The 15,845-nt window shown below is 37.1% G+C and overlaps 1 protein-coding gene across 1 annotated transcript; it reads left to right on the plus strand.

Moving 5' to 3' along the window:
- The first annotated feature begins 203 nt into the window (after window positions 1-203).
- Window positions 204-14,985, plus strand: traf2b (Tnf receptor-associated factor 2b). Its single transcript, XM_086097506.1, has 12 exons — window positions 204-221; window positions 314-491; window positions 3,245-3,456; window positions 4,932-5,010; window positions 5,116-5,214; window positions 9,317-9,478; window positions 9,564-9,638; window positions 9,719-9,793; window positions 9,888-10,094; window positions 11,189-11,492; window positions 12,440-12,588; window positions 13,999-14,985. The coding sequence occupies exons 3-12, from the start codon at window positions 3,281-3,283 to the stop codon at window positions 14,215-14,217; spliced, it is 1,545 nt and encodes a 514-aa protein (XP_085953632.1). The 5' UTR covers window positions 204-221; window positions 314-491; window positions 3,245-3,280; the 3' UTR covers window positions 14,218-14,985.
- The last annotated feature ends 860 nt before the right edge of the window (window positions 14,986-15,845 follow it).

A 15,845-nucleotide genomic window follows, 5' to 3' on the forward strand; every position in this document is an offset into this window, starting at 1 on the left:
TCGTCTTTACCTGTTGTCGCATTATAATGTCGGCATCCACACCTTCAACATCACCTGTACCTATCAAAATGCTGACAATCAATAAAAAAATAAAAAAAAGCTGTTGTTTTTTTTAAACACCGATTTGTTGGTCGCGATGTAACGTGCAACGAAAGTTAAGATAGTGAAACGTTTCTATTAAACGTCCAGTTCATGTCGTCCACAGTGGCGTTTGTATGCTTGTAAGTTGGACTACATTAGCAAACGATAGTAGTAATAATAATAATGATGATGATGATAACTTATCATAAACTTACACACTGTGACTATACAGCCCTGCACTACACGAGATGACCCCTGGACAAAAAGCAGTTGTTGTGCGAGGGTTTGCTACGTAACGTGACGTGTGGGGTGAGGGTGCGACTCATTACTTTAACTAAGTTACTGGGACTGCGTCACGGAGTTCACATACTGTGTTGTGTCGGTTATAAGGGAGCCAACCCGACAGCTCGGTGAGTAAAATCTCTTTTTTTGGTTTCATTTTTAAAGCAACGCATGGTAACAGAGGAGATACAGCATGATACAAATATGCAGTGAAGGGAACAAGAGAGACTGTCGACATCCACTGCTGGCAAACCTTTCCAGTTGTTGTTTTGTTGTTTTCCTTTTTGGGTTGTGTTTGAACTAATGTGCAAGACAGTCATATTCATGTAGAAGAGTTTTACACTTTGGTCCTTTGGTGTTATGCTTTGTGGCTATGTTCCGTATGTCCTAATATGGCTGTACTCTTTGAACAACAGTTTGTCATTTTCTTATCTGGCCTTTATCATGATGTAAAACCGTATTTCAACCTTTACCATCAACCAACCATGTTCTTAAATAGTGTCCTTCTCTAGGTCCATTTTTATTGTAGTAATAACACGTTTTATTAGCAGGGTGTATGTTTGTTGTCAGATAGTTTGTGGACCGTGCAAGTCAGTGGTATGGCAATACATGATGGGTCCTGGAAGAGGAATAACATTTCTAATTGTGATCTTACACAGAAAAATGGTTAGTTAATGCATCTATACACACAAGAGTACAACAAGAATATATATATATATATATATATATATATATATATATTTTTTTTTTAAGGAACACATGCACAAAAGCTGTTTTTCAAATGTAAAAATGTTGATTCCTAGGTGAACTAAAATGTTGGAAACTAAGCTCACTCAAAAGTACAACCACAATAATACTAAAAGCATGTTATAATGTTTTCAAACAAAACTTGTTTCAAAAGGTCGATTTTTTTTAATGGAGCTCAATCCATGCTAAATGTTCACACATTTGACATGTAAAGTCTAATCAGCATACCCTGCCTCTTGATCACAATATATTTTTATTGAGGAACTTTGAGGTTGAAAAATAGGATGCAGTTTATAGTTTATCCTGTTCAACAGCTCCTGTGACAATAATACATTTGATTGTTTTATTGCCGTAACATCCTCTTTTAACCCAGTTTCCCTTCTTTTGAAACTGCAATAAAACCCCAACTGATCTTTTTTTCCGGATGTTACCCAAATGAAGAAATAAAAACAATTCTGACAATGGCAGAAAACTAGGACGGTGATACCTTGCTGTTTTCTTTTCTGTGACACTCCTCAATCTTAATTATGATAATTACTTTATTGGTTCCAAACGTGGTATTGAATCGTAACCCGCTTTATAAAAGCTCAGCATTCCCTTCATTTTCATGCAATGACATGCAACGATGCGAAACATTTGCAGCTGTGTTAAGCCCAGATAGCTGTTGTTGTCATCATCACTATGTTATTTCGGTATTACCATCTGCTGGTTTACTGGAAAGAACACTTACACACTTTTTTTCACAATTGGGAGTAAAACACATTTTTGTGTCAAATCTCCCAAATGCAAAACACGGTCTTTGCTCACGATGCTTGGTTGAGTTAGTCATTTTGATCTCATAGTTGACTCATAATGATACTGATGAGAATTTCCCCGTTGTGGGACTAGTAAAGGTTTACATGCACGCTACGTTGCAGCTTTTAAGCAATCATTCTTTGGGGTTTTACAGCATACAGTCACAGGTGAGAGTTTAGATTTTGTACCTTCATGTCGTGCCACAGTGAACCCTCTGGACAAGATGCAGCATAATTAAAAGCAAAAAATTAATAGTTATTACAAATCAGAGAGGATTTCTTATATTCCTGTAAGTATTGTTATATCTTGTGTTTGTATGTGTTGCTGCAACTTATGTGTTAAAGTTTGCTATGGTGTTTATATGTTTAACACTTTGAAAATTCGATGGTTGCGTTTAACACTTTACTTTAACACTTACAATGTTTAATTCTCTTGTTTTGTCAGTTTTACCTTAAATTTCAATTTGGAGTAAGTTAGTAACAAATAGCTTGAATCGAGCACACTCCAAGTTTATTATTATTGTTACAAAAACATTTAATAAATTGGGAGGGACCAAGAAAACTGAATATGAAAAAAACAGAGTACTATCCCACCCATCATTATGCAGCAAACAACCCCCCCCCCACACACACACACACACAACGAAACAAACAAATTTATCGTCTCACAGTATATACATCAATAATCCAAATGTACATTACAAAATTAATTTCTTGTGGCAGTATTTGAAAAATTGTGGCAACCCATCCCCCCCCCCCCAAGTATTTTTTTCACTCCTTCATTTAACCTTAAGTCATTGAGATAAAAAAAAAAATTCTCTAGGTGGCGCCCGTAACCAGTAATACATTCATTCCGCATTTTAACAGCTAATCACAATTGCAATGCAGTTTGAGTTCCCCACAAGGAAGTTGTTGAGACATCATTGTGCGAGGCTATTATCGACGCTGGCGCCGCATTTGACCGCATCTTGTGCTATTAATGCCTTTAGGAGTGCGACTTTGGAAATTATGTTAAATTTAGTAAATGCGGAATAAGAGCAAAGGTATTGTCGTGACTCGGAGCCACGATCAACGCTGATGTGATCATTTTCACCTGTTGACTATCAAGTGATGATAGCTGAACTTTGCATGGACATGATCTCAGATAAGATTAAAAATAATAATAATAATAAGATAACGTCATTATTAACCTTCTGCACACTCAGCGACGTGGCCCGAATACAACTGCGCTGTCACGCAAATAGAATTTCGTTCCAGAGACGATGTGCACTCAAGAAATGAAAGCATAAAAAAAAAGTCACATGTGCTCATGAAGATGCTTTTCTGTTGTTGTTGAACAGTGCCTGTCTTGACAAGCAGCAGGTTAATGGAGAAGGATGTCCCGAGTATGGTTGGAGAGCATCAACTCTTTACCCGGGATTCCCCACAATGTGCTGTCGGTGCCCATGGAAAGTAAATACAAATGTCAGCAGTGTCTCCAGGTCCTCAGGAAGCCTGTCCAGGCTCAGTGCGGACACCGTTTCTGCGTGCACTGCTTCAAGCAGCTCACCAGGTAAGACTGCGGGTCCTCCCACCACCCCTCCCCCCCCCCCCCATGCTTGCTTACTTCCTCTTTCGAACGAAATGTACCCATCATGTGCCGACTCATCTGTCGCATCACAGGACTATTGTGGTGTCGGAGTCACAAGGATGTGGTCGACACCCTGACTCATGTTTAAGGCAGTTCTCTCTTTTTCATTTTTTTTAGTTGCGAAATTTGTGGATTCCAAGTAACTAACACTGACAAAAAAAAAAAAAAAAGAGTTATTTTTAAAACCGAAAATTTACTGAAGCTACATTTTACGTTTTTAAAACGTGCTAAAACTATAATTGTAGCAAAAATGTTCTTCATTTGTATCTTTTTCAATTTATATCATACATGAGCTTTTGGCTTTTAAAAAAAAAAAATATTTACGGTATTTTGGTATTGCTGTACGTCCACACAGATGAATACTTAGCGACCTTTTTGTTAATCTTGCACTCGACAAATACGCCATGTAGGAAAAAAAACTAATACTAAAACTACTAAGGCTGTGCACTTAATCGAAATTCAATTAATTACAAAATCAGCATAATCGTAAACTAAAACATTATTAATACTCTAATACTTTTGAGTTGTTAAAATTTATATATTTGCACCTTTTTTATTTTAAAATTAAAAAAAATAATCAATCTTGTCTGGTCCAAAACAAACTTGCATAATCATAGTGTTTCATAGCTATTTATTTGTCTTAATATTTTTTTACATGTTTAAACATTTTCTTGTTTTGTACCAAAAAAACAAATGATTGTCCTAATCGTCATTGCAATTGTTACCAAATTAATCGTGATTCATATTTTCTTCATAATAGAGCAGCCCTCACTAAAACGTAGCATTTTAGAAAAAAATACAACTATTGAAAACCCATCTCACTTCACTATTAAACCGGCAAAGTCAGGTAAGCTACGTTAATGTCGGAGTTTAGCTTCATGACGATTTCTTCGTTTTAATTGAAAAGACAATAAAGTAATATACAACACGACGACTGTTTTTGGATCCATTCAAAAATATATTCTTATGAATATATTAGTACCAGTGCTATCAAGCGATTACAAATTTTAAACTAATTAATTGCACAATTTTCAGTCATTAATCGCGATTAATCACATTTTTCTACTTCTGGTTTTCCTTCGCCCAAGTTATGACTTGACTCGGCTTGCTTTATTTTAGTGCGGGCCTGACTAGACATGCTTGTTTTTTTAAGAGCTGAGCATTTTGACTTTCACATATTTGGCTAACTCAATGCAATGCTGCTGATTTATATTCCTATTTTTATGGCCTCATCTCAGAATTGACATGTCATTTCTGAAGAAATTGCTGTTTATATACATGTTGTCGCTTCTGCCGTGTGTCATTGGTAGGCTTCTGCCTGTATCTTGTTTTTGTTTTTGTTTTAACTGCTAAAATGGCAAACCTATATTTTAATATGATATCGTTTTGTACATCAGTTCAGGTCCAACGCCGTGCGAGGCCTGCCGCCAGGAGAAGATCTACGAGGAGCCCACCTCCATCCTCAACATCGGCGAGGTAAGCGCTATAGAATGCGGACTGCGTTGTTGTCCGGCGAGACAACTTCCTGGTCTCTGTGTGACGAGGGGGATGTTTTCAGCTTGTTTGCTCACCTTGTGCCAGGCCTTTCCGGACAACGCGGCCGGCAGAGAAATAGCGAGCCTGCCGGCGCAGTGTTTGAACACAGGCTGCAGCTGGAAAGGATCCATCAAAGAATACGAGGTGTGAGGATTGCTTCTATAAAACAGTTTTTTTATTGCATGTGAGCACAAAGGTGTATTTTGAGATTCTCTCGTAACCGCCACCCATGCTTGAAAAAGCCATGACGGCGGAGAACAGGAAGTGAAACTTAACATGCTTGCCTGGAAAGTCCCGCTGGAAACCAGCAAAACAACTCACTGGGAAAGTACCAGCATTGACAGGAAGAAGAAAAAACAAAGAGAGAGAGATTAAATTGCACAAATACGATTATGTAGTTGAGGAAATAAGGGCTTTACTGAATTTGTTTTTTTGTGTTGTGCAAAGTCTTGCATTTGTACTTTGTTGGGAGGAAGTTGTGTGCGTGCGTGTGGGGCAAGATAGCAGCAAATTGTTGCACTTTGCACTCTTTGCAAATGCGGGTTTCAACAGGCGCTTTAAAAAATGTTTTTGATTGCGATAGCGCGTAAGCTTCATGTTGTAAAATACAAATTTCACCATCAAAATTCCCGCCCCATATTAAAATGGATGTTGGTTTTATACAGGTGACTGATTTTTCAACGCCTCACAACTTTTCAATGTGCTCTGACGCGACAAACATTTTCCATTCCGACTTCCTCCTTGGATAGTCATTGCTTACCCTGAAAAAAAGGACATGAAACCAACATTAAACCTAAAAGTTTAACACAAAATTTCACGCTCGATCGTAATTACGTCTTAGTGTTTTTGAAACAGCCTATATTTTCTCTTGATGGGATATTTTCTGTGTTCTGATCTTTTTTCTGCTCTGTTTTTTTGTGAAGTTGTTTTGGAACGCAAAAGTGTCCGAGAGCATGAAAATCAGTGTCATAAGGGAGAACTTTGACTGGCCACAGTGAGAAATAGCGAGCCTACCTGCAACGATGTGATGATGGCTTCGCGGCGGCGGCGGCGGTAGTCATATGCGAGCGCCGCTTTCCATCGGAAAAGGCCACGCCTCCTTTCTTGGCCCCGCCCCCGGATTCTTATTTTCCCTCTACTCGTCTCAGGTTACAAACTGCACGGCATAGATTGAACATTTCGGTTGGTGTTATGAAGCAAACAAATGTTTGTTATCATTAAATGGTGTAAGGATTTGTATACTAGATATGTTGGGAATTTTTTGTTTAAAATTGCATGCTGAGTCGAATCAAATGCCCTCTCTTTGATGCATATTTGATTTTGTCATTATAAAAATAAAACTACGGTTAAGCCCCAAATTATATGTAGCCTTGCCCAAATTTTGGTTATAAGATTTTCAGATTAAAATGTTTTCAGTATGCAATTTGACTCCACGGCTCCCCCCGAATTTTGACATTTCATTTACTTTAAAATAAAATCCACTTTCCTCCAAAAGTATTGGAACAGAATGGACAATTAATTTTTACTTTCATTTAAACTTTTGAATTTGATATCAAAAGATGAATATGACACAAGACACCTACATTTCCGTGTTTTATTTTTTGCTTCCATGCATTTACATTTACTTAAAAGATTGCGTTATTTATCATTTTTTTCACATTTTTATTAGAGCATATTGAAACAGATTTACACTAGATTAAATTGGAAGTCAACCCCCCAAAATATTCTTGACAATAATATGTTCTATGCAGCCCCACTAGTCTAAATACTGTATTCTGGTCAATATTGCGTTAGTGGAATATGAGCTAAGCAGTAAAATCCAGCAGTTTTTATCAAAATCAGAAGGCGGCCATTTTGCCACTTGCTGTCGACTGAAGATGACATCACAGTTGTTCAGGTCTCAGGTAACAACCAATCACAGCTCGGCTTCGGAAAACAGGTGAGCTCTGATTGGTCATTGCCTGAACCCTGAGCAACTGTGATGTCATCTTCAGTCGACAGCAAGTGGCAAAATGGCCGCCTCCTGATTTTGATAAAAACGGCTGGATTTTGCTGCATAACTCATATTCTACAAATTTTATATTAATCAGAATGTCATGATTAGACTAGTGTGGTCACATATAACATATTAATGTCAAGAAATGTTTAAGGTCAACTTCCCCTTTAAAGCGAATAAGACTTATTTTGTTGATAACTTGATTTAAACCCTATAGTGAATGCATTATTACCCACCAAAGAGGAGACAGGACGGCGTAAGCTCACATAACCAGCTGAAAGAGTGCCGTCATTTAATAAAAACCCAAAAGAGCAAAACTCTTAGCTTTTATCGGACGCTGACGCAAGATGGCGTGCCACTCAAATGATATTTTTAGAGTATCGTGAACAAAAGTACATAGTGATGAGGGTTGTTTTGACTTTTCATTCATGGGTAATGAAGACATACAAAAGCCGGTTGGTTGGCATTGCAGCTCAAGCGAATTAGCCAGTTGAGAAGCAGGCGTGAACTTGACTTTTTATTGTTTGAGTGCCATTTTGCCACGCCTTGTGTTCCTGCTATCTCGCTTAGCATGTGGCCGATCACTGAATGACTTTTGCCTCATTGTTCCATTTTATGACAGTGGCAGGCCCTGTGAATGCTCTCATTCATTCAGCTCATTGCATTCTCAGGGCATGTCACTGTCATAAAATGGAGCAATGAGGCAAAGGTCATTTGCCACTCAAACCATGCATTGCTCCGATGTATACATCGAGAAAAACCAAGTAGCCGTAGCTCTTCAGGTCAAGGGTCATCTGTCTACCTGCAGCTCCACTGTATCCACAAAAGCTTTAGAAAAGTGACACACATTTCCAGGTTGGATGCCTGCCGAGTTATTCTTTTGCCGTTTGAATTTTGAACGGAAATCGTTTCACAACTGCAACATTCTCAAGCGTCAACTTCCTTAACACTGACTGGAAAAACACAACTGCCCTGCCCTAGATGTTACATTTGTGGTTTCACATCTGCCAATTAGTGCATTCAGAAGGAAACAAACCCTGCTGCGAATAGCAGAATATCTGCAAGCCTATGGGGAAAAAAGTATTTCACTCATTTGCTCCCAAAAACGTGTAAATACGTTCTCTTTTAAATATTTTTAAATGTCCCAAAGACGTATTTATACGATTTTTATGTTTTTTGTATGCTAGAGCATACAGAAGTCTTCAATGCAGCCTCTCAACTGCAAAGAACGGTTGAAGAAATTGTAGTTATTACACAAACGGCCAGAAGGTGGCAGCAGAGCAAAAGAGATCAACCAGGGCCATGTTGGGAAAAAAAAGCAAATTTACTCACAATTCTAAATAGATTTGTGAATAATTATTTAACTTAGCTATATTCTAATGCTAATTGCTGCAAAACGGAAACAGAAACAAACTTGAATCTTTCTTTTGGTAGGTTCCATGTTTTTTATAGCAATAGAATACAATATTCTGTGGGCAATTTTCTGTTACACCCCTTCTCACCTCTCTGGGAAAAGAAAATATTTTGCACCCCCCCAAACTCTTTACTGCTACTATAAAAAACGATCATCCATCCATTTGTCTATAAAATTGTAAATAACATTCTACCCTTATTAACTCATTCACTGCCATTGACGGCTATTGACGTTAAAAATTAATTTGAACTATTTCAATTAGTTTAAAATGTTTTCCACTTTTGTTAACGAGTGATAAACTAGAAAAAAAAATTATTGTTCATTTAGAACTGATATAAAATTTGTGATGTGTGATTAATCGTGAGTTAACTATTGAAGTCATGCGATTAATTACAATTTTTTTTAAATAATAATTAAATAATTTTTTAAACGTAATTAATCACATGAATTCACTAGTTAACTCACGATTAATCACACATTTTATATCTGTTCTAAATGTATAATATAAAAACATCTAGGTTTCATACTCTTGTTAACAAAAGTGGGAAAAAATGTTAAACTAATAGAAATAGTTCAAATGAAATTTTGACGTCTATGGCAGTGAATGAGTTAACATTGAAGAAAACAAAGAAATATACATCAACCTAACACAAAGATTAATTTAATTGTATTCATTTGACAAAGAGAGCACCACTGCCACCTACTGCAGTGGATGTACAATTACATTTTATTGTAGTACAGCCTTAAAAAAAAAAAGGATGTTCCCGGTGTTCGCGTTGTTTCAAAGGGAAGCAGGGGTAGCAAACAAACGCTGACAGTTTGTCCCGGTGTTCCAGACGCAACATGAAGGCTCCTGCGAGCTGGAGCGCGTGCAGTGCGAGGCCTGCCAGGCCTTCCTGTTGCGCTCGGAGATGGAGCGACACTGCGAGAGGGAGTGCGAGGCCCGAATGCTCAACTGCAAATACTGCAAAGTGTCGTGCAGCTTTAAAGACATCAAGGTGAGCCTCGGATGGTTCAATCGGGCCCGCGTATCGTGGGCGCCAAATGCGCATTGTGACCTTTTTTTTTGACGTTCTTTTCCAGGCTCACGATGAAGTGTGCCTCAAGTTCCCCTTGCAGTGCAAAGAATGTGGCAAAAAGAAGATCCCGAGAGAAAAGGTGAGCAGCGCGTTGAAATTGACAGAAAAGAGCTCATACGTGAACGATGCCACCGTAACTTAAATCTGTTCCGCCTCCAGTTCAGCGATCACGTTCGATCCTGCGCCAAGTCCAAAGGCGCCTGTCTCTTTAGCGAAGTGGGCTGCAAATTTGTGGTGAGTCCCTCACAGGCCACAATATTAGGCACACCCGGACAAGCACTGTATCAAAAATTCCACCCCCCCCCCCCCAAAAAAAAAAAACTTCCAGCTTGACAACGACAAGCTGAGCGACCACGAGCACAGCAGCATCATGGAGCACCTGCGCCTGCTGCTGCCCGTGGTTCTGTCGGTGGGCCGGCCCCGCGCAGAGGCCCCGGGCCCCAGCGAGTGGCAGGAGGATTCTGGTCTGGGCCTGTACAGGGCTCCTGAGGAGGGAGCCTCGTCCCCCACGCCGCCCCCAGAACTGGACAAGAAGGTGAGTCCGCCGATGTCGCTGGGCATCGCGCGATGGCTGACGGCGTTGAGTTAACTGCTGCTGCCGGCTGGCTTGTTTGAATGATCAATAATCACACAAACAGAAAATAGTTTTCTAAACAGAAGTTTTCTAAAAAAAAAAAATATTTGTGTAGGATGCTTATTTAAAAGAAATATATACCGTATTATTGAACAGTGTTATACTATTTTCTAAAAAAAAAAAAACACACAAAAAACTACTACTTTATTCAATCTATATAAATATTTTTTTCCTAATAAAGGAGTTATTTGTGTTATTTTATTAATTATTATTAATTTATTTAATATTACTGCATTTACTGGAAACAATTCTTCATTATATTAAGTTAGATTTTTTAAAAAAAAGTTCATACTTTGCTATTTGATAAGCAAAACAAATTTTGAGTTCATTAGAGCAACTTAATTTTTCTTTAAATTACTTACTGAAAAAAATATGACTTCAAAATAGTAACTTAGTTTTTATTAAAAAAAAAAAGTTTAACATGTATGTTTTTTCATAATTTTACTCATTTTAAATATTATCAGATTCTCTGGAAAAAAAATACTTACTGAAAGTTTTTCCCATAAACATAACTTTCACGTGAGTAACTTTTGGATTTATTTTTCATAATTTTACTATTTTTTTTATATTGCTATTTACTAAAAAATATATAAAAATTGTTTTTTATAATATTGCTACTTTTAGGCACAAATGTGATTATACTATTTCTTAAGAATGTTATTTTTACTAAACAATAATAATAATTCATAATAATAATAATAGAAAGACTTAAATAACTTCATGATATCGGATTTGACTATTTCTTACAAATATTATTTTTACTAAATAAATATAATAATAATAATAATAATTAAATAATAAATGCATAAATAAAAACTAATAGAAAGACGTTAATTTAAAAACAATGTTTTCATAATAAAAATGAAAAAGTCTTGTTTGTTGAGTGAATCCTTGCAGCCAAACAGCGCACTCGGTTTCGTCTCCTTTTTTTCAAGACACGATTAAACGATAATCAATTGCGCATGACTGATCAATCGTGTTGCGCTTGCATCCAGATGAACGCCTTGGAGAACATCGTGTGCGTTCTGAACCGCGAGGTGGAGCGCAGCTCTGTGACGCTGGAGGCCTTCTCGCATCAGCACCGGCTGGACCAGGACAAGCTGGAGAACCTGAACAACAAGGTGCAGCAGCTGGAGCGGGCGTTGGCCATGCGCGACTTCCAGCTGTCCGAGACGGAGCAGCTGATGCGAGAACTGCAGTTCTGCACCTACGACGGCGTCTTCGTCTGGAAGATCTCGGAATTCGCTCGCCGCAGGGTCGAGGCCGGGGCGGGTCGGACGCCTGCCATGTTCTCGCCAGGTGAGCGCGCGCGTTTGTGACGTCGCGTCGGCAGACCGCATGTGGCCATTTTGCCCCCGAAACTTTGAGACGAGAACATTTGTCATATGAGCAAGCATGTCGTATTTGCTTGTAAGTCCATTTATGGTGTGCTTTAGTGTTTTCGTTACAGCCCTGTTGAAAAGGTGAATTTGTACAAGTACAAGTCTATGGAGGACCAAAACTGCCAACATTTGAAATAAATAAATGCCGGATATAAAAAATATAATAATAAAAAAAACACAACAACATATAAATGGAAATAAAAACAATATCCATTAATAAATAAATAAAAGAAAAAATGTATGCAAAAATAAAAAACAAGATTCAAAAAATAAAAATAAATGTAAAAATAATATGGAAATAAATACAAAAATAAGTAAAATTAAATATCAATCAATCAATAAATACGCTCTGCTCTCACATTTATTCATTTAATGCTGCAGACGCTCTTGTCACGATGAGATGCTATTCAAATGAGGGGGCGGTCCTAAGCGTGTTTTGGGTTAGGCTCCACCGTTGCAAACGATAAAAAAAAATATATATATATATATATATATTGCTGTTTATATTCCCATTTATATATATTTTTCGTATTTATTTTTTAAATTATTTATATATATATATATATATTCTTCGTTCTTATTTTCACTTTATTTATTTATTTATGTATTTATTTATTCAGTCATTTATTTTTAGTTTTGGCAGTTTTGGTCCTCCATACAGGTCGGCGGGCTTGGCCGTCTTCCAGCATCTGTCAAACCGGTTGCCACGTTGCCGTCTCAAGAGACCCTCGGTGCTTATACGCGTTGGCCGGCGGACGCGGGGAATTTCCAGCAGCTCCCCCCTCCGCCCTTGCGTCCTTCGGGGAGGGTTCGAGTAAGGCTGGCCTCTCACGTTTCACGCTGTGCTATCTTGTCTGTTGTCAGCGTTCTACTCCAGCAAGTACGGCTACAAAATGTGCTTGCGCTTGTACCTGAACGGCGACGGCACGGGGCGGGGGACGCACCTGTCGCTCTTCTTCGTGGTCATGCGGGGGCGCTCTGACGCGCTGCTCAAGTGGCCCTTTAGCCAGAAGGTAGGAAAGAGGTCAATAAGTCAAGTCTTGACCTTTTAGGTTTCATGCAAAGCACGTTTGATCATTGACAGCAGAAATGATTCGAGTGGGGCCAAGTGTGCTCATTGGCACTTCCAGTTGAAGTTTACTGAAAAACAAAACATAAATCAACATGTTGGGCTGTAATCGGTGTCACAAAATGAACTTCAGTTTGTCTTTTTCCATCTTTAGATCCAATATACACGTTGAGCCACTCACAACGTATCGTGACGTATCTTTTCTTAGTGTAACGAAACTCCTCATTTTAGTATCATGACTTTAAATAAGTGGAGTGAGTTTTTAGCTTACGTGAAATAAAACCACATGATTAGTATGTAATCACGTAACAGTGATTCAACAAAACAAAAAAAAAGATTTAAAAATGTCAACAAAAATGATTTTAACATGCCCACCAGTCATAGTAAAAACAAACAAACAAATCATTTTACAATCATCTTCATTAATTAATTAACTAATCAGGATTTTTTTTTAAATAATAGTATAATGGAAAGGGAAGCAGATAAAGTGCAAATTTAAACAAAATTTGTAATCAGTTTTTTTTTAAAAGTGATTCAACCAAAAAAAAAAGATTAAAAAAATTAAAAACATCATTTTAACATGGCCCCAGTCATAGTAAAAAAGCAATAAATAAATAAACATACCCAGTAATTAATTTTACAATAATTTTAATTGATTAATTAATCTTTTTTTTTTTTTTTAATAATAATAGAATGGAAAGGGAAGCAGGTAAAGTGCAAATTTAAACACAATTTGTATTTAGTTTTTTTTTTAAACAGTGATTCAACCACCAAAAAAAATGATTTAAAAAAAAATGATTTAAAAAAAAATTACAAATTGATTTTAACATGCCCCCAGTAAAAAAGCAACAACAACAAAAGACATACCCGGTAATTAATTTTACAATAATTTTATTTGATTAATTAATCTTTTTTTTTTTTTTTTTTATAATAATAGAATGGAAAGGAAAGCAGATGAAGTGCAAATTTAAACAAAAAAAATTTGGGGGGATGGAAACTAACATATTAATTTATTTTATAAATAAATAAACCTTTCTAAATATTTAGTGCAAAGTATGCAATCAGCTCAAAGTGCAGTGATTATGTCCTGCCTTTTATTTCCTGCAGACGTAACTGGCCATAATTTGGTGGAATTTGTATTTAACCAAAACATATAAGTTTGCTGTACAAAAGTCAGCTAGCTTAATGCTAACACAAAATGCAAAACGCCTTACACAGGCTAAGAAAACTAGGATTTTCGCCACAGTGAAACCTGAATGTGAAAACACGAGACGAACTTCGCCCTCACGCCGCAACAATCCCGAAAAGCGAGAAAAGCGAGCGGAACCCGCTTAACCCGGTGGGTGTGCTTCAGGTGACGCTGATGCTGCTGGACCAGAACAACCGCGAGCACATCATCGACGCCTTCCGCCCGGACATCTCGTCCACGTCCTTCCAGCGGCCCGCCAGCGAGATGAACATCGCCAGCGGCTGTCCGCTCTTCTGCCCGCTGGGCAAGCTGGCCGGGAAGAGTCCGTACCTGCGCGACGACACCATCTTCATCAAGGCCATCGTGGACCTGACGGGCTTGTGAGGTGAAGACTGTGGAAGTTTCCACCGAAGAGCACCATTAAAGTATACACACAGCTATGTTAAGAAGCTGTTATATGACACCATAAATATATTTATATATAGTACAGGAATAATATATCTAATATAGCGATATACTATTGTTGCACAACATTGTGTTTGTTTTGTGCCTCACCAATTTCATACCTGTCCAATGCTGCTTGGCTAACTTGTATTAAAATACTCATAACAAATTATAAACACATTGTTCAATATCATTTGTACCCATTTGTGTACATCAAAAAAGTGATTATTATATTTTTGGGGTCGATAAAATCAAACAATTTAAAAATCTATATTTTTTAATTGGATTGACATCATTACAAATATTTCTAATATATATGGATATGTTATACATAGTGTAATGTTTATTATTTCTCAAAAAATACATAAGCAGCGTTTTGAATTATGTCAACAAAATATTTAAAATGTGAATTATTAAAACATATTCCATGATGATACATGTATGGATAAAAATACATATATGATCATTATTATGCGGCTCCTGCATTGGCTCTTATGACCTACTTGTAATCTGTCGTATAAAAATAATGTTGTGTATTCAGTCAAATATAATATGAATATTTTTGTTGTTTAAGATCAACACTGTATACACGTTTTGTTTCTCTAGTACAGCTAAGAATATTATTTAATCCCCGTGTTTGTGAGTCTACGAGTTGAAAATAACATTTTGTATTGATGCCACAGTAATAAAAAGGAAAGGTGAACACAACAGTTGTTAACACGTTGTCATTATTAAAGGGATACTTGAGCCATTTTCAACAGCAAGAAGATAATAGTTTGCCTATAACTAATGTGATAACTTCATTATTTTTCATGAACTAATCATGGCTCAGTTTGCTGACCAAACTCGGAAAACAGGTGAGCCATGATTGGCTGTTACCTATTTCCTCAGCACAGGTGATATCTTCTTCAGTCGGCAGCAAAGTGGCAAAATCAGTTTTTAAAAGTATTAATTGTTCACCGCATTATTTATAAATAAAATGTTTTTAAAAAATACATAACATTTTAAAAAATACACATATTTTTAATGTATAATATATAAAATATAAATTCAAAACGTGTGTGTATAACGACTGTGTATTTTGAAGGTGAAGGTGATCGTGTTGATGTGTGTGGTGTGTTTTAGTGTTCAATCTAAAATGTTTGAGCGTGTCACGTTGTCCGACATTAGCTCAGCAGAACAATTTTAAACATCCAAAAGTTAGCATATGAAACATTTGTTCCACAAAATGCACACTGACAATATATATATATATTTTTTAAAGTTCCTCCGTGTGTGTGCATGTTTTCAATAAACATGAGACCGGAAGCGGAACAAACCACAAAATGTGACATTTAAACGATCACAACAAGCCATTATGAAATGGGGAACGCCTTCTGTTCCCCATGCAAAGGTCACCTAATTCCCATCTCGTGTTCTGACAGCAATAATGAGTTAATGACACATTTGACAGACAAAAACATTTTTCAGATTTGAATGACAAAAAGATACCAGTTTTGAACAACGTGTAACCAAACCGTAATACCTCCACGGCATAAAACTTTAACTATATATATATATATATACTA

Source organism: Leptonotus elevatus, chromosome 15 (genome assembly GCF_054856555.1).
Source record: "Leptonotus elevatus isolate MCC_2025b chromosome 15, RoL_Lele_1.0, whole genome shotgun sequence".
Lineage (NCBI taxonomy): Eukaryota > Metazoa > Chordata > Actinopteri > Syngnathiformes > Syngnathidae > Leptonotus > Leptonotus elevatus.